Source organism: Urocampus carinirostris, chromosome 13 (assembly GCF_059441175.1).
Source record: "Urocampus carinirostris isolate Australia breed hairy pipefish chromosome 13, RoL_Ucar_1.0, whole genome shotgun sequence".
In the NCBI taxonomy this organism is placed as follows: Eukaryota; Metazoa; Chordata; class Actinopteri; order Syngnathiformes; family Syngnathidae; genus Urocampus; species Urocampus carinirostris.
Genome location: NC_142361.1, coordinates 39452329 through 39476321, shown reverse-complemented (window position 1 = coordinate 39476321; position 23993 = coordinate 39452329). Strand labels below are relative to the sequence as shown.

The window sequence follows — 23993 nt, the reverse complement described above, 5'->3', positions numbered from 1 at the left end:
TAGACAGAAAGCCAATCCTTCAACGAGCCGCAGCTGGCGCTACACGGGAGGGGCCAATTGGGCGCCATGGCAACCATGACAGAAACAAAAGAAAACAGACCTGACATGGTAGCGGAATTAAAACAGGTCCAGAAACAGGTCGGTAACAAAAAATCAGGCAGGGAAAAGGCTGTAGCGAAAATGGAGTCAGACTAGAAGGTTAACTGAGCAGAAGGCAACAGTATGCAACGATCTGACGGGATTCTCTTGAAAGCCGAGGGTTTAATAAGGGAGTGACCACCAATCAGCTTGTCCGACAACATGGGCTGTCCAAAAAAATCTTACAAAAGGTTGAGGATAATTGGGAACAGGTTTGTGGATACCGGACACACCGCTGCCCCCTGTTGGAAGAAGGCCCAACAGAACCCAACATGAACCATCCCAATCAGGGAACACTGTCGGTCTTTATGAATGGCAAAGTGAAACTTCGTCACTGGCTGTGTTAAACTGATCCAATGTCATCCTCAGGGCTGAGGTATGTACTATAAGCTAGCCACGCACTCGAATTCTAAGTCAGGTAATAAGGCGTTCAACCCTCTTCTAGACCTAATACTCTTTTAAATGTCATTTCCGTGCTTTTTGCTTACATGTCATCAGTATTGAAATGAAAGTGAAATGATGTGCATTTTTATAGCGCTTTTCAAGTCAATGACTTCCCAAAGCGCTTTACAATGTGCTCCACATTTCCCAATAGCGGCCTTGCAGCCATGTAAGACGCTAACCTGCTTATTGGGGGTATTAGGGGTTCAGTGTCTTACCCAAGGACACTTCGACACGTAACACGGATGAGCCGGGATTCGAACTGGGATCCCAAGACGAGTGCTCTACCTCCTGAACTTGCTGTTTTTTTCTTGAAATTGACAGTGTCACCAGTGTTCTGGTTTGCCGGCGTCATTGCGTCCTAGACGCATGATTTTTGCTGGGGACGCATAGTGTCAAAGCAACTTTTTTGACACAAAATTGTCATTATTACCCGATTACATTTTTTTTTAACAAAGATTTACCGCACTCCAAACTTTTCGTCAGGCAGATCCGCCATTGTTGTTTTGGTCTCGCGGTTCGAGTTTTCGTCTGCACGCCAATCTCGAGTTCGAGTTGTGTAGTGAACGTCCGTTTATTTTTAGAGAACCGGCTTTTTTCGGTTCAACTCATTCATGCTACTGTGCGCATGCGTCTGCCGCCTGGGGATTTCCCATCATGCATCAATTCTGTGGTAGTTGTGTAGTGAAAGGAACTCCGTCTCTTTTTAGAGAACCGGCTTTTTTGGCTCAGCTCATTAATCCGTGGTAGTTGTGTAGTGAAAGGATGTCCGTCTCTTTTTAGAAAACCGTTTTTTTTGGCTCAACTCATTAGAGAGAGCCGGCTCACTTGCTTTGATACATCATATGACGAATTATGATGTTGCATAAAGACGTTAAGAAAAAAAAGGAAGTATGAAAGGAGAAAATGAAAAAAAGACAGGTTTGTGGTTAGTATATTACCAAACAATAATTTAATGCAGAAAATGAATTCATAATTTGAATAAAAAATTCTACTTAATTCTATTTGCATGTATTTTTTCCTTCTACAGTGAACGTCCAAACTACCTAATTTTTGAACTTTTTTTTTAAATAAACCTCATTCATGTCGAGCAACTCAGTGTCTCACAACAAAATGTTCATTAACAATATATATGATATAAGGAAATGCATGTACAATATAACATGTTAAACTACAAAAATAAACATGTTTGAAAAAAATATATATATTTTTTTTGTATTTTGTAAGGGAAAATACGACAGTATATAAGGGCAATTTTGGGGACCCATAGATCTCTGTTGGGGCCCATCACTCGAATGATGTCATAGCAGACAAATATCATCACTGTTATCAGAAGTGTGAAAAAAAATCAGAAACCTAAAATGATTACAAAAATATACAGTCTCAGTTTTTCAAATAAACTGATTTTCAAGTAATTGAATGTACAGATAATCTCAAATCAACTAGATTAAAACTGAGTTTACTCGCCAAACTCTTGATTTGACCTATACTAAAACAGATAATATTATAAGATTATTTTTTCGATAAATCCTTTAAAAATGTCACCGATATATATATATTGTTTTCCTTTAGATGGAAATACATTGCTGGGGATTTATTATGATTGTCAGGACCGGAACGGAAACGGGACCCAATCGCGTAACGTTTCTCTCGGTTTTATTGGGATGATGGACCCATGTGGGGGAAGCAGGAGCTGGAGGAAGGGGTGCTTAAAAAGAGGGATAGTATTTAATAACAACAGGAGGTACAAAGTGACAAACAAGGGTTCACAAAACGAAGAAATGTCCAAACTAAACCAAACCTGACAGTACAAACCAGAAACATTGACCAATATGGGGGTAAACACTTCTCCTGTGAAATCATAACTTTGAAGTTAAAGTGAAAAAAAGTTCCATTAAGAAATAACAAAATTTCCCGTTTAAAAAAAAATAATTTGCAGTTTTATGGAAGAATAGTTCAGTTTAAAATGCACAAAATGAAAACTCTTGTGAAATTATAACATTTGAGAGAATAATCTAGTATCACAGATCACATTAAGAAAGCTTATTCAGGGATGGGGGGATGGGAAATCTTTAAATGGAGACTTGGGACTACCTTTACAGAAGATGGCTTGAAAGATGGAACGAAGAGGAAACCAAGCCACAAGGTTGGTGTGGTAGGTCTTGGAGTAGGTAAAACACGAGTCTGGAAGACCTGGGCAGAAGAGAATGCAGAAGGGTCAAACAGGTTTATGTTCTGAGTCAGAAGCGCGGACAAACAGGTTCTGGGTGTAGACTTTGCAGACAATCTGACAAAGGTAGGCTGTAAGGCAGGGCTTTAAAAAGAGAGGGAATTCAGAACAGCTGGTGGCCAACCAGAACAGACTGGTACAGGGTTCAGTGACAGAGGATTAAAATGATTGGTGCTGGTTACTGGTAGAGAGAGATAGAGAGCTCATCTCACCTAGAGAATTATAGCGGGTGTTATGAATTAAATATCAGAATGTATCGTTTACCAAATCGTTCAAATCAGTTATCTGACTCCATTAACCAAACACAACCTACATTCACCTAACAATGCGCGCTCGTTTCTTGATGGAAAAGATGGACAAGAGACCGGCATTTTCACACGGCGGCAGATTTAATTTCTTAAACTACTTAACTAAGTGAACTCCATCGAATATAGGCCGAATAAGTGTCGTTCGAGTCTCTGACAAGCCTTCTCTCTCGTTCTCTCGGCCCACGTTTTTCCGCAAGCTGGTGTGCCGCATCCTCCCATGGGCGTGCCAGGGAAGCCCGCCCCTGGGCTTCACAACCTCCTCGCCGAAGGGCGTCGCGATGTCTGTCCTTGTGCTTCTGGCCTTCTCCGTCAGCACTCACAGGAATTCTCTTATCAGAAATACGTCTGATGCATTCCACACAGCCTAACCTTCTAATGTACCTTGAAGAAAAACAGTCAGTGAATATCTTGCATTCAACTCAATAAATGTAACTTGTTTTCAATCGTATAAAATCCTTTATAGTCGAATGTATAAAATCCTTCTCGGGGCAGATCGTATGTTTGACATGCCTGATTTAATACCTCGACAGGTGTTTGGTTGGTGTGCGTGGATGAATGAGAAACTGATTCCAACGAGCTTCAACCGTGTGAATGAACGGTGCTCAGCGTGCATGTCTTTCTATTTCAATGCACCATTTGGGCTATTATGCGCTACTAAAAAAACACCACACAAAAAAAAGTGCAGGTTTCATTAGTGGATCTTTGTAGGGCTCCATGTTTTAATGCGTTAAACATAATTGTACATCCTGGTTTCCACCACTCGCTTTTGTTCTCCACACAAACCCTCAGACGCCGAGGGTCTGTGGTTGCACCGGGAAAGGTAATTACCCGCTTGGTGAGAGTGAGTTATTACCATAATTAAAGAGAAGGTTTTTTTTTTCTCTCTCTTCAGTCTAATTCAGCCACCCCCGGATCATTTCACTATTTCTGGCTAACTTTGCTGGCAAGCCTTTGCTTTTCCAGAATGGAGATCCAATGTCAAAAAATAATAAATAGCCACACTGTAGGGGGCATTATAACTGCGCCCAAGCGTAATGTGATTAAGCGTAATACAATTTTCAGATCAGAGAGGGAAGTCATTTCAAATATATTAGTAAATGCAGAAATCAAACGCGCTTAACGTTGTAACATTTCGGGAAATTTGTTTGTAATCTGATTTCTGTGCTGGATAACAAACGATAAGCGATTTTCAATAGGGGTGATGATACCACACCACGTTGTGTGAAGGAAGTTTGGACACAAATTCTACAAAAGACATCCAAGTAATTGATTATCAATGATAAAAAAAATAATCAACTATGTAATATAACTATTTAGTGGTAAAAACACATAAACTGATATTATACTTTCGATTAATATCACCTAATGGAAGCATGTAAATGCTGAAAATAAGGGGGCCAAGTACTGAGCCCTGCGGCACACCACAGTTAACACTTAAGGGCTTGGATGTCATTTCACCCTACTGTGGTGAAAACACTTAAAACGAAAGAAAACGTAATCGATTTGAATACTATGCAGAAAATATATGAGCTATCATATTAACGTGAATTGTTCTTTTAAATACTTGCAGGCCAGGACGTTTTGTAATCTGCGTAGCAATGAAAACTGATATTATACTTGCAAATAATATCACCTCATGGAAGCATGTCAATGCTGAAAAGAAGGGGGCCAAGTACTGAACACTGCGGAACACCACAGTCAACACTAAAGGGCCCAGATGTCATTTCGCCATATTGTGGTAAAAACACTTAATCCATTCAAAAGAAAACGTAATCGATTTAAATACTATGCAGAAAATATATGAGCTATCATATAAACGTGATTTTTTTCATTTAAATACTTGCAGGCTAGGACATTTTGTCATTTGCGTAGCAATGAAAACTGATATTATACTTGCGAATAATATCACCTCATGGAAGCATGTAAATGCTGAAAAGAAGGGGGCTGAGTACTGAGCCCTGCGGAACAGCACAGTTAACACTTAAGGGCACTGATGTCATTTCACCATATTCAACAAAGTGCGTCCTACCTGAGAGATCTGAACCATAAGAGGACAGTTCCTGAGAGACCAATCCATTTTTCCAACCCTTCTAGTAAAATATTATGGTCCACAGTGTCAAAGGCAGCACCAAGGTCCAGCAGCAGCAAAAGTGATGAAGCGCCGGAGTCCAAGGCTCAGCAAAAGGCGGCTGACATCATTGTCCGCTATTTTGCTGCTACGGGTACCTGCAAAAAAACAAAAACCTTGCGAAAGTCTGGGCAAAAAAATGAGAAGAAATATGGTGCGGTTTGAACACTTTGAGTTTTCATAGTTTGTATTTTTCCTCATGCTTCGTAGCATTCGTTTTTGGTTGCACTGCACGGTAGAGTGACATCTATCTATCTATCTATGATCTATCTATGTCTCTCTCATTTTCCCTCGCTCTTTCTCTTATTTCTTTATCTCTTTTTCTTTCTCTTTAATCTACTTGTCCGGCCCCCGACAGAACGTTTGTTCTATCGTGTGGCCCCCGGGTTCAAATGAGTTTGACACGCCTGTTGTAGCACATAGGTGTTAATAGCAATCGGAGGATACTGGAACCCAGCGGTGACACACAATTTAATAACGACAATGTAGTTACATCATTTTATCGATCACTTGTTACAGTACTCGTTACAGAGAAAATTTCCAATACATTAGTCCCAACACTGATTAAAGTAAAGTAAGCATATCCTTATTTGGTATTGTGCAACACACCAATGAGTCTATTATCTCCTTTTCACCCCAGGAATTGTGGCCCTGTGGTCTCTGGCCATTCTCTCCTTCGAACGCTTCTTTGTGATCTGCCGACCGCTCGGTAACATTCGACTTCAAGCCAGGCATGCCATCACCGGTCTGCTCTTTGTCTGGATCTTTTCCTTCGTTTGGACCTTCCCTCCGGTCTTGGGCTGGAACCGATACACCGTCAGCAAGATAGGAACAACCTGTGAGCCGGACTGGTAAGAAATTTGTGGAATATATGTGTGGAACAGACATACTGAAATCCAGGGTTGGGTAGGGTTACTTTAACTTGATTACTTTCAATTACTTTCAGGGGTCAGGGTGACACAACACACTCTTCTGTTCAACAGCAGGGCCCAACAGCTTTCACTGGTTTACCCCTGCCGCATCATAGAGTTGCCCTGTCTATCCCACTATCCCTTAACAACACCTCTTCACTTATTCCCATCACCAAGAAGTACTTTCATAACTACCCAGTTGTGATTTTTTTTTCATATATAAGGCACATCACACTATAAAGGCTTGGGATTAAAACAGAATATAAGAATTAGGGAATCTGGTTTCGCAACTAAAATGAATCTATTCATTCATATATGGTTACGTATAGTTTTGCATTGCCGAATGTATTTACTATATTTTTGGTTCTATAAAGGCTCACTGGATTAGTCAAGTCAGCTTTATGGTTAATTCTACGGAAAAAAAACAGAATTGAAATTCCTTTCTTTCAGCTCTCAGTGTCTAGAAAATAAAAAAAAAACATTATGCTAGGACACACTACAATAATACACACGTGTAGACAGTGCGGCAAAAAATAGTGCATAGTGCTACCTTGTAAACAAAAAGTTCTGAGTCATGTTCATTTGTATAGCCCTTAATCACAAAGAGTCTCAAAGGGCTGCACAGTCCACAGGTTATCTGAAATCGCAGACCAGTATTACATCATCCCCTGATGTAAAACCTACATGAGGGCAAGGAAAAACTAAAAAACCCCAACATGAGGAAAACGAAGAAATACCATCAGAACCTTGAAATTACATCTTAAGCCAATGCAGGTTAGCTTAAATAAGGGTCATGTGATCAAACTTTCTTGCAAATGGACATGATTGTGCCATGTGCAGGGTTGGGTAGGGTTACTTTAACTGGATTACTTTCAATGACTTTTGGATGACTCCAATACCAAATATGCTAATAAAAGACAAAAGAAACTAAATAGGAATAAAATGATGACTCACAACATGCGGTAAGCTTTCTCTTCTGGCTTTGATCTCTTTGATCTTCGGCAAAACGAACATAAAATGCGACAGAAACAAAATGAAAATAAATCCAAACAGCTTGCCAACATCATTTTTGCCGTTCCATGTATTCCGTTACTCCCCAAGCCTGCACAAAATTTAGTCATTTTATTCATATTTATTTTCTTTTGTCTTTTTTTAGCATATTTGGTATTGGAGTCATCCAAAAGTAATTGAAAGTAATCCAGTTAGAGTAACCCTACCCAACCCTGATGATTATAGTTTAATATCCCACAATGTGCTTAAAGAGTATGTGCTTTGGAAGGAAAACAGAAAAGTGTCCCTTTACTGTTCAAAACCTGCGAAGTCTGGTGACACGACCACAAAGTTGATTAACAATCCAAGGCCTCTGGTGTCCTGGTTCCAAGGTCACCCCGTACACATCCGTATGTCTAAAAATGACGGTTGTAATGGTCAACAGTCCATGACAAGCGTAAAAGTCCTCTCGTTTAACTCAGGTAGGGTTCTTTTTAAACACAATGGGATAGATAGATAGATAGATAGATAGATAGATAGATAGATAGATAGATAGATAGATAGATAGATAGATAGATAGATAGATAGATAGATAGATAGATAGATAGATAGATAGATAGATAGATAGATAGATAGATAGATAGATAGATAGATAGATTGATATACCGGTATATCATAGAGAGAGAGAGAGAGAGAGAGAGATAGAGAGATAGAGAGATAGATAGAGAGATAGAGAGATAGATAGATAGATACGAAAGATAGATAGATACCATAGATAGATTGATATATACCATAGATAGAGAGGGAGAGATAGAGAGAGATATAGAGATAGATAGACACCATTGATAGATAGATACCATAAATAGATAGAGATAGATAGATATAGAAAGATAGACACCATGGATAGATAGATACCATAGATAGATACCATAGATAGATACCATAGATACATAGATAGATACTTTATTCATCCCCATAGGGAAATTCACACTTCCAGTAGTATCTTTGTGTTGAAAATAAAACAATGATAAAGTAAAAGGAATATAATACATAACTACCCAATGTAACGTGTTGAGTATTTAAATAGAGCTACAGAAAATACACACTGTAATAAAAATAGGGTAATATGCAATGTGGGGGTGTGATTTATTGTGGGCTTTTACTCCCCCGGATGGAGTTAAAGAGCCTCATGTCTGTCCGTGGAACAAGACTGTGACAGCAGTCTGTCGCTGAAGCTGCTCTACCTCAATCTCAGTACATATGGATGCCATAAATGTATGAATACAGAAAATTATATTGATTACCAATAAAAGTGGGATTGGTTATCGGAATACAGATATAGTAATCCACAGCAAGCTTTTCACAAAACGACAGAAGAGTCAGAGCGGAGAACCTGCAGCAAGCATCTGTCCATCCCTTAGCTATCATTTATCTTGCTCAGGGTTACAGGTGACTGCAGTATCTATCATAACATCAAACTACAGACCTAAAGTAACAATTTTCACCGACATTCAATTGCGTCATAAAACACTCTTTAGGGTTTTCAGTCATCAACCACATCCATTTCCTATCAAGGTGAGTATCGTTTGGAGCTTGTTTTGAGGCAGACGGATTTTTAAGACCCGCCTGAGCGCGGAATTGCTTTTTAACCTTATTAAAGTATGAACCGGCAATCGGCAACAGGGTTGGGTAGGGTTACTTTAACTGGATTACTTTCAATTACTTTTGGATGACTCCAATACCAAATATGATAATACAAGACAAAAGAAACTAAATGGGAATAAAATGATGACTCACAACACGTGGTAAGCTTTCTCTCCTGGCTTTGATCTCTTTGATCTCCGGCAAAACGAACATAAAATGCGACAGAAACCAGGGTTGGGTAGGGTTACTTTAACTGGATTACTTTTAACTACTTTTAGATGACTCCAATACCAAATATGCCAATAAAAGACAAAAGAAACTAAATAGGAATAAAATGATGACTCACAACACGTGGTAAGATTTCTCTCCTGGCTTTGATCTCTTTGATCTCCGGCAAAACGAACATAAAATGCGACAGAAACCAGGGTTGGGTAGGGTTACTTTAACTGGATTACTTTCAATGACTTTTGGATGACTCCAATACCAAATATGCTAATAAAAGACCAAAGAAACTGAATCTGAATCAAATGATGACTCACAACACGTGGTAAGCTTTCTCTCCTGGCTTTGATCTCTGGCAAAACTAACATCAAATGCGACAGAAACCAAGGTTGGGTAGGGTTACTTTAACAGGATTACTTTTAATTACTTTTAGATGACTCCAATACCAAATATGCTAATAAAAGACAAAATAAACTAAATATGAATCAAATGATGACTCACAACACGTGGTAAGCTTTCTCTCCTGGCTTTGATCTCTTTGATCTCCAGCAAAACTGACATAAAATGCGACAGAAACAAAATGAAAATCAATCCAAACAGCTTGCCAACATCATTTTTGCCCTTCCGTGTATTCCGTTACTCCCCAAGCCTGCGCAAAATGGAGTCATTTTATTCCTATTTGGTTTCTTTTGTCTTTTATTAGCATATTTGGTATGGGAGTAATCCAAAAGTCATTGAAAGTAATCCAGTTAAAGTAACCCTACCCAACCCTGATCGGCATGCACACAGCACAACATGTTCGAAGAAGCAGTCGGCATCTCATTAGGGGGATTACCTCACAAACACGTGGTGCACCCTCCTATGATACAAATCTATCTGGATTCTGCTTAGGTATTATGATATTAACGTCCTACTTCTTGCTCCTGGTGCCAATTCTGACCCACTTACAGTGGAGTTTTCTGCCAGAATTCAAACATTCAACCATATGCAGTGTTCTGGTTTTGCTTGCGTCCCTGCGTCCTAGACGCATGATTTTTGCTGGGGACGCATAGTCTCAAATCAACGTGCGCCCCCGGGACGCAACTTTGTTGACACAAAATTGTCATTATTACCCGATTTTCTTTTCTAACAAAGATTTACCACACTCCAAACTTTTTGTCAGGCAGATCCGCCATTGTTGTTTTGGTCTTGCGGTTCGAGTTTTCGTCTGTAGCCGATCTCGGTAAACGAGATCTCGTTGCTTCGAGATAGCATCATTGTTGTGGTGCTTGTCGTCCAGGGAAGGTGAAGGTTAAGTGTGCCTCCGAAAAAAACAGTTGGTATTAGGTGCAAATCAACAAAACATTTGTAATTTCTTCAGTGTCAGTAATAAGTCGAAACATAATGCTGAAAGTGATAACAACGGCAATAATTCCGGCGCGAAAAAACGGCAGAGAAATTCTTCAAAAGATCGCGAAGGCAAGGAAAACACATGTGTTGTAGCGAACGATTCGATGAAAGATAATAAACAAAAGAATACTCCTAGCAAGAAAATGAATTTTCTGCCAAAATGGACTAAATTATATTCCTGGTGACGCTATGAGGAGGATGATAATGGATTGGACCTTGAGAAGGCATTACAACTGTGGCGGTACAGCAAACCCCGAAGAGTATATGAACTGAAAAATCTAAAGTGATAACTGCTTTGTATTACCAATTAACTGTGATGATTAAAACTGTGTGAATATATAGACGAATATTTAAGCAATATTATTTTGTATAATTTACAATATTGTGAACTGAAAAATCTGAAGTGATAACTGATTTAGATAGATAGATAGATAGATACTTTATTCATCCCCGTAGGGAAATTCACACTTCCAGCAGTCTACCCCGTTGTTTATTAACAGATTAACATGATACCCTAAGGGTGCTTGTAGCGGAGTGGATGACGTCACGCCAGTCCAAAAGTTCGACATCCCTGCGGCAGATGGAAATCTTTTCTTTGTGAAAATCCAGGGATACACCACCTCGTGTTGGCAAGTCCGCCTCCTCTCCGATTCCCCCCGGGTTTCGTGTCTCTGTATAGCGGCGTTGAAGCCGGATAGCTCCGGGTAGCTCCGGGTGGCTACACGTTAGCGTCCGGAATGCGAAACGTGAGCCACGTTTCCGCAAAACACGGTGACTGCGCTCCCTGTGCGCTTCGATGTTTTCCACCAGCACTGGATGATCTTATTTGGTCGTGAGTTCGCATTTACCATGATTACGGACGGTACCGAAGACTTATAACGCCGCTAGCCGCTTCGCTAGCTCCGGCTCTTCTTCCACGATAGGCCCCTTCATCACGCCGGCACGAGAATTCTTCAGGGCAAGGAGTTGAAATTCCTTGAATACACGCATTTTTTGTGCGGTAAAACCCATGTCCCATAGGACAGAAGTAATCCATAGTGTAGTTGTCAAAACGGGAAGAAAAAACACCGAAGATAGGAGCAGACAATAAAACAATAGGGCAGCTGCTGGAAAAGGCAGCCGCTCGTGGCAGCGCCAATGTAACCGCGGTGTAAAGATTTGTATTACCAATTAACTGTGATAATTAAAACTGAATGAAAATATAGATTAATATAATTATTTCAGCAATATGATTTTGTATAATGTACAATATTGTTGTGAACTGAAAACTCTTGAAGTGATAACTGATTTGTATTACCAATAAACTTTGATGATTAAAACGGAATGAATATATAGATTTATATACCGGTATTTACAATTTCCTGGATCGATCCCCTGTCCCGATCATCTCCGGTTACCTGACTTGTTCCAATCTCCGACCCCGCTTTGTTCTCCTGTCCCAGGTACCCAACTTGTTCCGATTTCCGACCACGCTCGTTCTCTCGTCCCGGCTACTCGACTTGTTCCGACCTCCGACCACGCTACGTCTCTTGTACCGGCTGCTTGACTTGCTTCCGATCTCCGACCACACTCAGTTCTCTCGTCCCGGCTACCCGACTTGTTCCGACCACGCTCCGTTTCTTGTACCGGTTGCTTGACTTGCTTCCGATCTCCGACCACGCTCCGTTCTCCCGTCCCGGCTGACCGACTTGCTTCTAATCCCTGACTACGCTTTGTTCGAGGGCTTTCCGCTCCTCCTGCCCAGAGAGCACCAGATCGCGGTCTTCCTCCACTCGCCCTGACTTCCCCGATCCCTAAATAAGCATTTTGTGAAACGTTACGAATTTGGGTCCACTGCCTGTACCTGTCGTGACAAATCTACGGAAACTCGAAAGCACCAACTTTTTAACTTACAAATATTCCAAATTTTGCACATTCATAGATTTGCTTATTATTTAAATATATATTGTTATTTTTACCACTAGGAGGTGCTAAATGATACATACGGTCCCTTTAAACAATGTTTTTGAAAAAGAAAACGAAAACTAACGCATACAAATACCACAAAAAGTCGTTCGGAATTCCAAAGTAGAAAATGATGAAAGTCTTGGGGTGGAAAATGTATTTGCTAGCATTTGCCACTTTTCAACATGACTAATCTTGTTACCCAAGAATAATTTCGCAACATAAATAATGTATGAGTATTTAAATTGTGATAAATATGATGGAAATCAAAAGTGAACATAGAGAAGTTTGCACGGTGCGTTAACATAGGCCAGTGCGGTAACTACGCTCTCAAACCTTTGAACATGAGGACCAATAGGCAATACTTTATAGTTCTGAATGTTTTTAGAGGACTTTTTTGTCTGTATATACTGGAACGTTGCCAGAACCAGAACAGGAGGAGGACCCAGATGCGTAGCGTTTTCACACATGCTATACGGTAATGGGGCAGTCATGCGCGTGAACACTAACGCCAGTGATCCGGCAATCGCTGGGCAGAAGAAGTAAGACAGAATTCCGGCGTGGAAAAACAGGAACCCAGAGGCTGACAAGATCGATACCAGATACACGAGCAGATACCGGACAGATGGGGTCCATACCCGACAGGATGAGACAGACAGGATGGATACCAAATACACGAGCAGATACTGGACAGACGGGATCGATACCGGACAGGATGGGACTGACAGGATCGATACTAGACACTGGAGACTGGAGTCAGATATTAGACAGGACGAGACAGATGGGATGAATACTGGATACTGGAGACCGGAGTCAGATATTAGACAGGACAAGACAGACAGGAACGATACCGGATACCGGAGACTGTAACAAGATATCAGACAGGACAGGACAGACGGGGTCGATACCGGACAGGACGGGACAGACAGGATCGATACTAGATACTGGAGACTGGAGTCAGATATTAGACAGGACGAGACAGACGGGATCAATACAGGATACTGGAGACTGTAGCAAGATATCAGACAGGGCGGGACAGACGGGGTCGATACCGGACAGGATGGGACTGACAGGATCAATACTGGAGACTGGAGTCAGATATTAGACAGGACGAGACAGACGGGATCAATACAGGATACTGGAGAATGTAGCAAGATATCAGACAGAATGAGACAGACGGGATTGATACCAGACGCTGGGGACTGGAGTCAGATATCAAACAGGACGAGATGGACGGGATCAATACCGGACAGGATTCACAAGCAGGATACCGGAGTCAAAACACACGACCTGCGGGTGCAGAGGTTCGTTGACGGACTGACAAGGAGTGAATGAGAGCACCGAGTTTAAATAGGAGGGAAGCCAATCAGGCAACGAGCCGCAGCTGGCGCCAAACGGGCGGGGCCAAGTGAGGGTAATGGGCAACCGTGAAAAAAATCTAAATAGTAGATGGTAAATGGTCTGCATTTATATATCACTTTTTAAGTGAATGAAGACCTCCCAAAGCGCTTTACAATGTGCTTCACACTTCACACCCATTCACACACACACACTCACACACCAATAGGGAGTCATCCATGCAAGGCGTCTACCTTTTTTTCTCGGTAAAGCCACGCAAAAGGATCTCCTGTTTAACTGATAAATAGGATCTCCGGTAAGGAGCCCTGAGGAACACCAGTGGTAATGTAACATATTATTTGTTTTTTACCAGGTATTCAACCAACATTACTGACCACAGTTACATCATCACTTTCTTCTCCACTTGTTTCATTCTTCCTCTCGGGCTTATCATCTTCTGCTACGGGAAGCTCCTGCGGAAACTTCGGAAGGTCAGTGCTTTTTTTTGTACAATTGATGAGTAAATCATGTTTTTTTTCTGAATTTAAAAAAATCTAAACTTCATACCTGTCAACCTTAGATGATTTAGCCCCTTATTAATGATTGCAATTGCCTTTATTGAGCGATAAAAAACATTTCCCATCCAAAGAAGATTTGATTTAGTACTAACAGCGTTTAGGGCAGCGCATATGCTTTCCCATTCATATATTTTCTGTCAGGGAACACTATTTTGGTGCCCCCTACAGCACAGTATGTGTGTCAGCAGTGTTCATTTTACCTCTGGAAAGTGATGGACTCGCATGCTGAAAAATCTATGGCTCCCAACAGAGATCTATGGCTCCCCAAAATTTAGTCTTATCAAAGTTGAAATTGGAAATGGGCGACAAATATATGATGTAAAACTATATTTTCATTCTGTTTTAATCATCACAGTTGATTGGTAAAACAAATCTGTTATCACTTCAAGATTTTTCAGTTCACAACAATATTGTACATTATACAAAATAATATTGCTGAAATAATTATAGTAATCCATATTTTCATTCAGTTTTAATCACTTCAGATTTTTCAGTTCGTATATTCTTCCTGGTTTGCTGCCCCGCCACAGTTGTAATGCCTTCTCGAGGTCCAATTGCAGCAACGGAATTTCCATAGCTAATTTGCGGTTTTCATTGTCATTGTGCCGATCCAATGCGCTTTTCTGAAAGTTATTATTGCGAAATGATTTATGCAATAGTTTTTTTGTCACGCTGGGTGCACGCATCTCAGAGCATGTAGCCTCCGTTATCATCCTCCTCATAGCGTAACCAGGAATACAATTGAGTCCATTTTGGCAGAAAAGTCCTTTTCTTGCTAGGAGTATTCTTTTGTTTATCTTTCGTCGAATCGTTCGCTTCAACACACGTGTTTTCCTTGCCTTCGCGGTCTTCTGCACCGTTTTTTCGTGCCGGAATGATTGCCGTTGTTACCACTTTCTGTATTATGTTTCGACTTATTACCGACACTGAAGAAATGACCATTTTTTTTGTCCATTTGCACCTCATACCAACTGTTTTTACGGAGGCATACTTCTCTTTCACTCGACAACCACCAAAACAATGACGTCATCTCGGAGCAACGAGATCTCGTTTGCCGAGATCGGCGTACGGACGAAAACTCGAACTGCGAGACCAATAGTGTGGAGTGCGGTAAATTTTTGTTTAAAAAAAAAAAAAAAAAAAAAGGAATTGGGTAATAATGACAATTTTGTGTCAACAAAGTGTCTGTTTTGGGGCTGTGCGCGTGCGCCGTCCATAATGGGAAGGCATGCCTCTGTTGTTGCAATGAGAATTCTCTCTCATTTTTGAGAACCGGCCCTTTCGGCTCCCCTAACGACTCTTCACAATGTTTTTGGTGTTTTAATCCATTTAAAACAACTTTTTATGGAGCATTTTGAACAAAACAAGGGGGAGCTAAACAAAAAAACACATGAAAAATGAAACAAGAGAAGAAACATATATTTTTTTTAAATTAAAAAAAGAGTGAAAAAGGAAGTTTAAGAAAAAAATGGAAGAATCTAGGAAAGAAACAAAACGGGAGAAAAGTAAAACAAAAAGGGTAAACAGATGGAATAGAAAAGCAGGACAAGGAAAGAAATGGGAAAAAATAAGAAGAAATCAAAAAAATAAACAAAAGAAGAACAAGAGGAAAAAGGAAAAATAAAAAACAAAAGAAGGAAAAAGTGGGAAAAAGAAATATATGTATAGTTTTTTTAGAAGTTCTTTTTGGAACAAAAATCTCAGTATTCAAAGAAAAATCCAGTTCACGAGCAGTCCCAGAAGCTACCACTAGAGACCACTCAAGACCACTTAAGACTCGTGACTGCTCACCGCCGCGGCTGCTTACCGACCAGCATCACCTCGTCCAGTTTGCACATGCAAACTACTATAGGTTGAACAATTAAAAAAGGAATACAATTGAGTAGTATATATTTTGTGTGTGTACCTTGATTTAAAGTTACAGCAACTTTAATTTTAAGTGAACAGTACGAGTTACAACCAGAACGGACACAGGACCCAATTGTGTTACGTTTCTCACAAGTTTTATCAAAGGAAAGAGTTTGCTAGACGGGAAGCAAGTCGCTCTCGTATTGGGATCGTGATCCGAACACAGAAGTGGATCTTCCGTAGCGAGCGATGGCGGTGTCAAGGACGGAAACACAGGACAATAGCCGGGACAGGAGAGCAAAAACGGGGTCAGAAACGGGTCGTAATCGGAAACAGAAGGGAGCAAAAAACGGGACAGGTGGGAGTCAGGGTCGGAAAAGGCTTGAGTTACCATTGTATTAGCAATCTACGATGACGTTGTCGACGACTACAAGTGACCAAGACGATCTGGATTAGAGCCAAAATGGGCGTATACATTTTGAATTAATGAAAAAAAAATAACGTATACATTTCCTATGATATAAGTAGAGAAAAATGGAGTTTTACCTTTACAACAAGTACTACCTAAATAAAATATATTCCCTCCAGGTGTCCCACGGTCGTCTGGCCACTGCCAGAAAGCCAGAACGGCAAGTGACCCGGATGGTCATCGTCATGATCATAGCCTTCATGGTAGCATGGACACCATACGCAGTCTTCGCCATACTGGTTACCATCAATCCCAGTATCCAATTGGACGCCAGGCTGGCTTCCATCCCCGCGTTCTTCTCCAAAACGGCTACGGTCTACAACCCAATTATCTACGTCTTCATGAACAGACAGGTAAGGTTTCTCCTTGAACATCGGAGGCTAGACACGTCGCTCGCCGCGTACATACGCGGCGGATCTCGAGATGTCTCGTTTGCGTCTTTCTAAATAATGCATGTCACATGAATAAATAAGACGTGCAATTCAGTTGGTACAATTGTCCATATGAGGTCCTGTTGAAAAATGCATAACCCACCTACAGTAAGTTATGCTTGGAACGTTGCGCATCACGACTGCCGCCGCTAATATTCGTATTGCGTTTGTCTCATTTAGATTTGCCCTGGAATTCCTGGAGCACTTAGTTAGATCGAGACACGGTTTACATCAACTTAATTGAGACATCACATATAACATGCACACACGGCGGCGCAGTGGTTAGCGCGTGTGCGGCACAGTTCTGAAGTCATGGGTTCAAATCCAGCTACCGGACTTCCTGTGCGGAGTTTGTATGTTCTCCCCGTGCTTGCGTGAGTTTCGTCCGGGCACTCCGGTTTCCTCCCACATTCCAAAAACATGAATTTCAGGTGAATTGGCCGGTCCAAAGATAGCTGGGATGGGCTCCAGCACCCCCGCGGCCCTACTGAGGATAGCGGTGCAGATAGTGGATGGATGGATGGACTTCATGACCAAAAGAACTCTCAATCTGCAACCTCAGTGGAACTGTTTAACAATAGGCTTAAAACACACTTCTATTCTTGTCAGGACCAAAACAGAGACAGGACCCACTTGCGTAAAGTTTCTCACAGTTTTATTGGGAAGAAGGGAAAGGATTGCACACACGATCTGGTGATCGCTGGTCGCGGGCAATAGGAAGTCCCACTTCCGCGGCGAGCGGTGGCGGTATCGGGAACGGAAAAAAGTCGAAAAACCAGGAGAGGAGAGTAGATGTGTTTGAGATCAAAAACGGATCGTTATTCGGCGGGAGAACAGACGTGGTCGAAATCAAAGCAGGTCGTAATTCGGGACGGGAGAGCAGACGTGGTCGAGATCAAAACAGATCGTAGCGGGAGACGAACAGGAGCAAAAAACAAGACAGGCGAAAAAGAGCTTGCCGTGTAAAAACGGAGATTCGCAGACGGACCGACCAATAGGGACTGACAGGACAGAGTTCAAATACTGACAGGGAGCCAATCTGTCAACAAGCTGCAGCTTGCGCCACACGAGCAGGGCCAATTGGGCGCCATGGTAACCGTGACACACGGGCGGGGCCAATTGGATGCCATGGCAACCGTGACAATTCTATAGTTTATGAATATCCAATATATGTTTATCGTCTGTCATTGCAACATCCGTTGCAGCCTTGTCATCCTGGATGGGGATGTGCGGTCCTTTCTCAAGGTTCTTTTATTTCCCTTATGCTGAAGTTTTTGAGTTTTTCCTTGCCCTCGTGTAGGTTTCTAGATCAGGGGAGGGTGTCATAATAGTCTGTAGTTTGCAATAGTTTGTGGTCCCTGCAGCCCTTGGAGACTCCTTGTGATGAAGGGTGTCACAAATATAGATGATGTAATTTGTTTTGAGTTTTTCCTTGCCCTCATATAGGTTTTAGATCAGGGGATGGTGTCACAATAGTCTGTAGCTTGCAAAGTCTGTGGTCTGTACAGCCCTTTGAGACTCTTTGTGATTAAGGGCCAAACAAATAAACATGACTTGACTTGACTTTTTGAGTTTTCCCTTGCCCCCATGTAGGTTTTAGATCAGGGGATGGTGTAATAGTGGACCGTAGTTTGCAATAATGCGTAGTGTGTACAGCCCTTTGAGACTCTTTGTGATTAAGGGCGTCACAAATAAACATGATTTTACTTGCCTTTTCTTTTAGTCTGTGGTCCCTGCAGCCCTTGGAGACTCCTTGTGATGAAGGGTGTCACAAATATAGATGATTTAATTGGTTTTGAGTTTTTCCTTGCCCTCATGTAGGTTTTATATCAGTGGATGGTGTCATAATAGTCTGTAGTTTGCAATAGTCTGTGCAGCCCTTTGTGACTCTTTGTGATTAATGACTATACAAATAAACATTACTTGACTTAACCTTGAGCAGTAATAATAATAATACATGCAATATATAAAAATTAAGAGATTTTGACAAAGAAAATCCAAAAATTCTGAAGTTAAATGAGAAGGAACTTAACACCGAATAATTATAACCATTTAACATGTATTCAACTTTATATCCAGGACACTGGGCTAAAAAGTATCTGAATCATCTGATGTTCGTAATATTTTGTCCATAATTACTTATTAAATAATCCAAAATTGTATGTCAGCTTTCTTTAATCGCTTTCCCCCTGCTTGTGCTAATTCCAGACGTGTGCTTTCATAGCTAAGCATTTAACCAATCATATTTCAGCCATGACTTGTTCCCAGGGTCAGAAATCTCCCCGGCGGCCTTCACAATCAGTTCTGCAGGCCCTGAGACAACACTTTAGTTTCGATAAAAATGTTGGTTTGACCATATAGATTTCAAGTTGGCGGGGTAGGGCCTTCTAGAAGGCGCAAGGATATGTCAGCGGTTCCACAAACTTGGCTAGGGGCGGGAATGGAAGTATCGCAATGAAAAAGATGAGAAAAAACTCTTTTTCACCCTCAAATCGAATAAATATGTATGCCAGAAATTCGACAGGACAGGCTCAACTTTTAGCATTAGCTTTGATGCTAACAGAAAAATAAATCCTTGATGAAAATGCAAGGATAATCTCTGACAGAGTAATTGAAATCTTTTTGAAGTGGATGGCTTTTATGCAAAAACATAAAATGTTTATTCTTTATTTTTTTTGCTGAATAAAATGTTGCTAAATTTCTAAAAAAAATTGCAATTGTTTGAGTTTATTATTGATTATTTTTTAAATGTGCTCCAGCTGTAGTCATAAAAAAGTAATTGAGGGTCGGGGCAGTGGTTCAGGAGAGATCGCAGTTCGAATCCCGGCACCTCCGTGTCTCAGTAGCCTAGATGGTAAGGCGCCCGCTTTGAGACTGGGAGGTCGGTGGTTCGCGCCCCGGCCGAGTCATTCCTAAGACTTAAAAAGTGGTCGGCGGCGCCCTCTGTTGGCTGCGGCTGCATCGGCTCGCTACAACGGGTCAGGTGCAATCGACATTTCGTTCTGTGTACATTGTTACACAGAATGACAATACAAGGAAATTATTATTATTATTATTATTATATGTCGAAGTGTCCTTGGGTAAGACACTGAACCCCTAATACCCCCATAAGCATGGCTGCACGGCCACTATTGGGAAATGTGAAGCACATTGTAAAGCGCTTTGGGAAGTCATTGACTTGAAAAGCGCTATAGAAATGCAGATCATTTCATTTAGCACTACTGAAGGCCTAGGTGTGAAATACAGCATACATAACCTAATTGTTTCCCAATAAATGACCAGTTGTATGTGTGTGTACAGTATAAACATATATATTTCTATTTTTCCTTCATATCATGCATGTAACCTCCTAAATGGAAAATATGTATGCAACACACAACCGACTAAGTGTGTGATTGCATCCCTCCAAAAAAAGCCATTAGATCAGCGTCCCCTGCAGGGAACTGCATGCTGTCTGCATGTCCATGGGAGTGTCCTACTTCTTACTTCTTTAAATGGGTCAGCCTCTGTCAACATGAAACCTGGACGCAAACAAACAAGACGGAATCCAAACTCCTACAGTTTAAAGCATAGGTGTGAAACAGGCGGCCCGCGGGCCAGATCAGGCCCGCTTAGGGATTGAATCCGGCCCGCGAGACAACACTCAGAGAAGCGCAAGAGAAAAACAAGCTGCAGGTTGAAATATGTCCACTTGATGTTGCCAAAGCCAGGTGCCTCGAATAAAGACACTGTACTTGTATTTATCTCTCTCTCTCTCTCCCACCCCTTTTCTCCTATTCTGTCTCTGTCTCTTTCACTCTCTGTGCCTCACTTTTTCCCTTCCTTTGTTGCTCTTTGCCTCTTTCTCTGTGTCTTTTACCCTCTTCTCCTCTAACTTTTCCCTTTCTCTCTTTTCTCTTTCTCTCTTCTTACCCTTCGCGATTTCTTTTCTCTCCTTCTGTCTTTTTCTTTGGATTTATTTCTTCCTCTCCCTTTCTTTTCCCCCTCTCTCATGACTTTTTATCTTTAGTTTCTCTCTCTCTCTCTCTCTCTCTCTCCCTCTCTCTCTCACCCCTATTCTTCCACTCTGTCTCCGTCTCTTTCACTCTCCGTGTCTCTCTTTTTCTCTTCCTTTGTTGCTCTTTGTCTTTTTCTCTCCCTGTGTCTTTTTAACTTCTTTTGCTCTAACTTCCTTGTTTTCCTTTTCTCTCCTTTCTCTTTCTCTCTTCATACCCTCCGTGCTTTCTTTTATCATTTTTCTCCTCCTGACTTTTTATTTCTCGTTGGATTTCTTTCTCCCTCCCCTTTTCTTTCCCCCCTCTCTTACGACTTTTTATCTTTTGTTTCTCACGCTCTCTCCATCTCTCTCTTTTTCTTCCTTTGTCCCACCCTCTCTCCTTTTCCCTCCCTCTTTATCTTATTTCTTGATGTCTTTTTTTTTTCTCTTCAATCTAATAGTCTGGCCCCCGAGATAATGTTTGTTCTATTGTGTGGCCCCCGAGTTCAAATGAGTTTGACACCCCTGGTTTAAAGGAAGAAGTCGGCATTTCTTGTCATGACGTCACGGGCCGGATACGATTTACAATAATGGGATTATCGTATATGGAGAAACATTGAGCAGAACCGTTGTTTTTAAACCCTTGTGAGCGATCAAATCCTTTTTTTTATTGTTTAGTGTTTGGTTATCGAGCTGGAAAAAAGCCAGAAAAAGATAGGTCGGGTGAAGGGTGTTAGGACCAGGACAGGAAGAAGAACCCACTCGCGTAACGTTACTCACTTATTGGGGAGAAAAGAAAGAAGCGCACACTCGATCCAGAGATCGTTGGGTTGGGTAGGGTTACTTTAACTGGATTACTTTCAATGACTTTTGGATTACTCCAATACCAAATATGCTCATAAAAGACAAAAGAAACTAAATAGGAATAAAATGATGACTCACAACACGTGGTAAGCTTTCTCTCCTGGCTTTGATCGCTTTGATCTCCGGCAAAACGAACATCAAATGCCACAGAAACAAAATGAAAATAAATCCAAACATCATTTTTGCCGTTCCGTGTATTCCGTTACTCCCCAAGCCTGCACAAAATGTTGTCATTTTGTTTATATTTAGTTTCTTTTGTCTTTTATTAGCATATTTGCTATTGGAGTAATCCAAAAGGAATTGAAAGTAATCCAGTTAAAGTAACCCTACCCAACCCTGGTTGCGGGGAGTAGATTGCTCGGGACGCGGAAGTGGTCAAAATCAAACAGATCGTGGCGAGAGCAAAACAGGAGGATTGTACACGCTATCTGGAGATCGCTGGTCGCAGGTTGCTCAGACGTGGTATTTCCGTGGCAAGCGATGGCGGTGTCGAGAGCGGGAAAAAACAGGTCAGTAGCCGGGACAGGAGAGGAAAAATCGTGGTCGGGATCAGAAAATGGGTCGGAGCCAGAAAACAGGTCAGAACAGGAGTGAGTCAGGGACCGAGAGCTTGCCTAGCGTAGCTGAGGTTTGCAGACAGACTCACAACCGGTGACAGAAAGACGGGGGTTTCAGTAATCCTGACATATATTCATTCCCCTAAAACGTGATGCACACTGAAGACTATCTCTGCTTTTCTCTTCAGTTCAGAAAATGCATCATTCAGCTCTTCACGGGCGTGGTGCCAATGCCAGAGAGCAACATGAACCAAACATCAGAGCGACCGGGAATCACAGCGGACAGTCAAACAGGAGAAATGGCCGCCATTGCGGCCCGCATCCCCATCGGCGGCACCGCATCACCAAGGTCTGAAGATTCTCCGACCGACTCCTTTGCCCAGCTTCCGATCCCAGAGAACAAAGTGTGTCCCATGTAATCCTGCCATGGCCCTTCTTTGGATTGATGTGTTTTAATACATGAGAAGGGTTTGAGCTAAAAACATGAAAGCTGTTTTTTTTTGTTTTTTCGCAATTCGTACTTTTATTTTTTTAGTCAAGTCAAGTCAAGTCATGTTTATTTGTAACGCCCGTAATCACCGAGAGTCTCAAAGGGCTGCACTGATCAAAGACTATTGCAATCCACGGACTATTATGACGCCATCCCCTGATCTAAAACCTACAGGGGGCAAGGGAAAACTCAAAAACTTTAGCATGAGGAAAGTCAATTCAAGTTATGTTTATTTGTGACGCCCTTAATCACAAAGAGTATCAAAGGGCTGTACAGACCACAGATTATTGCAATCCACAGACTATTATGACACCATCCCCTGATCTAAAACCTACATGGGGGCAAAGGAAAACTCAATAACCTTAGCATGAGGAAAGTCAAGTCAAATTATGTTTATTTGTGACAGCCTTAATCACAAAGAGTCTCAAAGGGCTGCAAAGATAAAGGACTATTGCAATCCACAGACTATTATGACACCATCCCCTGATCTAAAACCTACAGGGGGCAAGGGAAAACTCAAAAACTTTAGCATGAGGAAAGTCAATTCAAGTTATGTTTATTTGTGACGCCCTTAATCACAAAGAGTATCAAAGGGCTGTACAGACCACAGATTATTGCAATCCACAGACTATTATGACACCATCCCCTGATCTAAAACCTACATGGGGGCAAAGGAAAACTCAATAACCTTAGCATGAGGAAAGTCAAGTCAAATTATGTTTATTTGTGACAGCCTTAATCACAAAGAGTCTCAAAGGGCTGCAAAGATAAAGGACTATTGCAATCCACAGACTATTATGACACCATCCCCTGATCTAAAACCTACAGGGGGCAAGGGAAAACTCAAAAACTTTAGCATGAGGAAAGTCAATTCAAGTTATGTTTATTTGTGACGCCCTTAATCACAAAGAGTATCAAAGGGCTGTACAGACCACAGATTATTGCAATCCACAGACTATTATGACACCATCCCCTGATCTAAAACCTACATGGGGGCAAAGGAAAACTCAATAACCTTAGCATGAGGAAAGTCAAGTCAAATTATGTTTATTTGTGACAGCCTTAATCACAAAGAGTCTCAAAGGGCTGCAAAGATA

At 41.4% G+C, this 23993-nt stretch overlaps 1 protein-coding gene across 1 annotated transcript in view; it reads left to right on the top strand.

Annotated features, from left to right (window-relative positions):
- Window positions 1-23356, top strand: part of valopa (vertebrate ancient long opsin a) — a 28011-nt gene extending 4655 nt beyond the window's left edge. Inside the window, exons 2-5 of the mRNA XM_088352109.1 lie at window positions 5886-6096; window positions 14057-14174; window positions 16698-16931; window positions 22595-23356. Coding sequence (XP_088208235.1) covers window positions 5886-6096; window positions 14057-14174; window positions 16698-16931; window positions 22595-22825 — 794 coding nt within the window. The 3' untranslated portion in view covers window positions 22826-23356. The remainder of the gene's footprint in view (window positions 1-5885; window positions 6097-14056; window positions 14175-16697; window positions 16932-22594) is intronic.
- The last annotated feature ends 637 nt before the right edge of the window (window positions 23357-23993 follow it).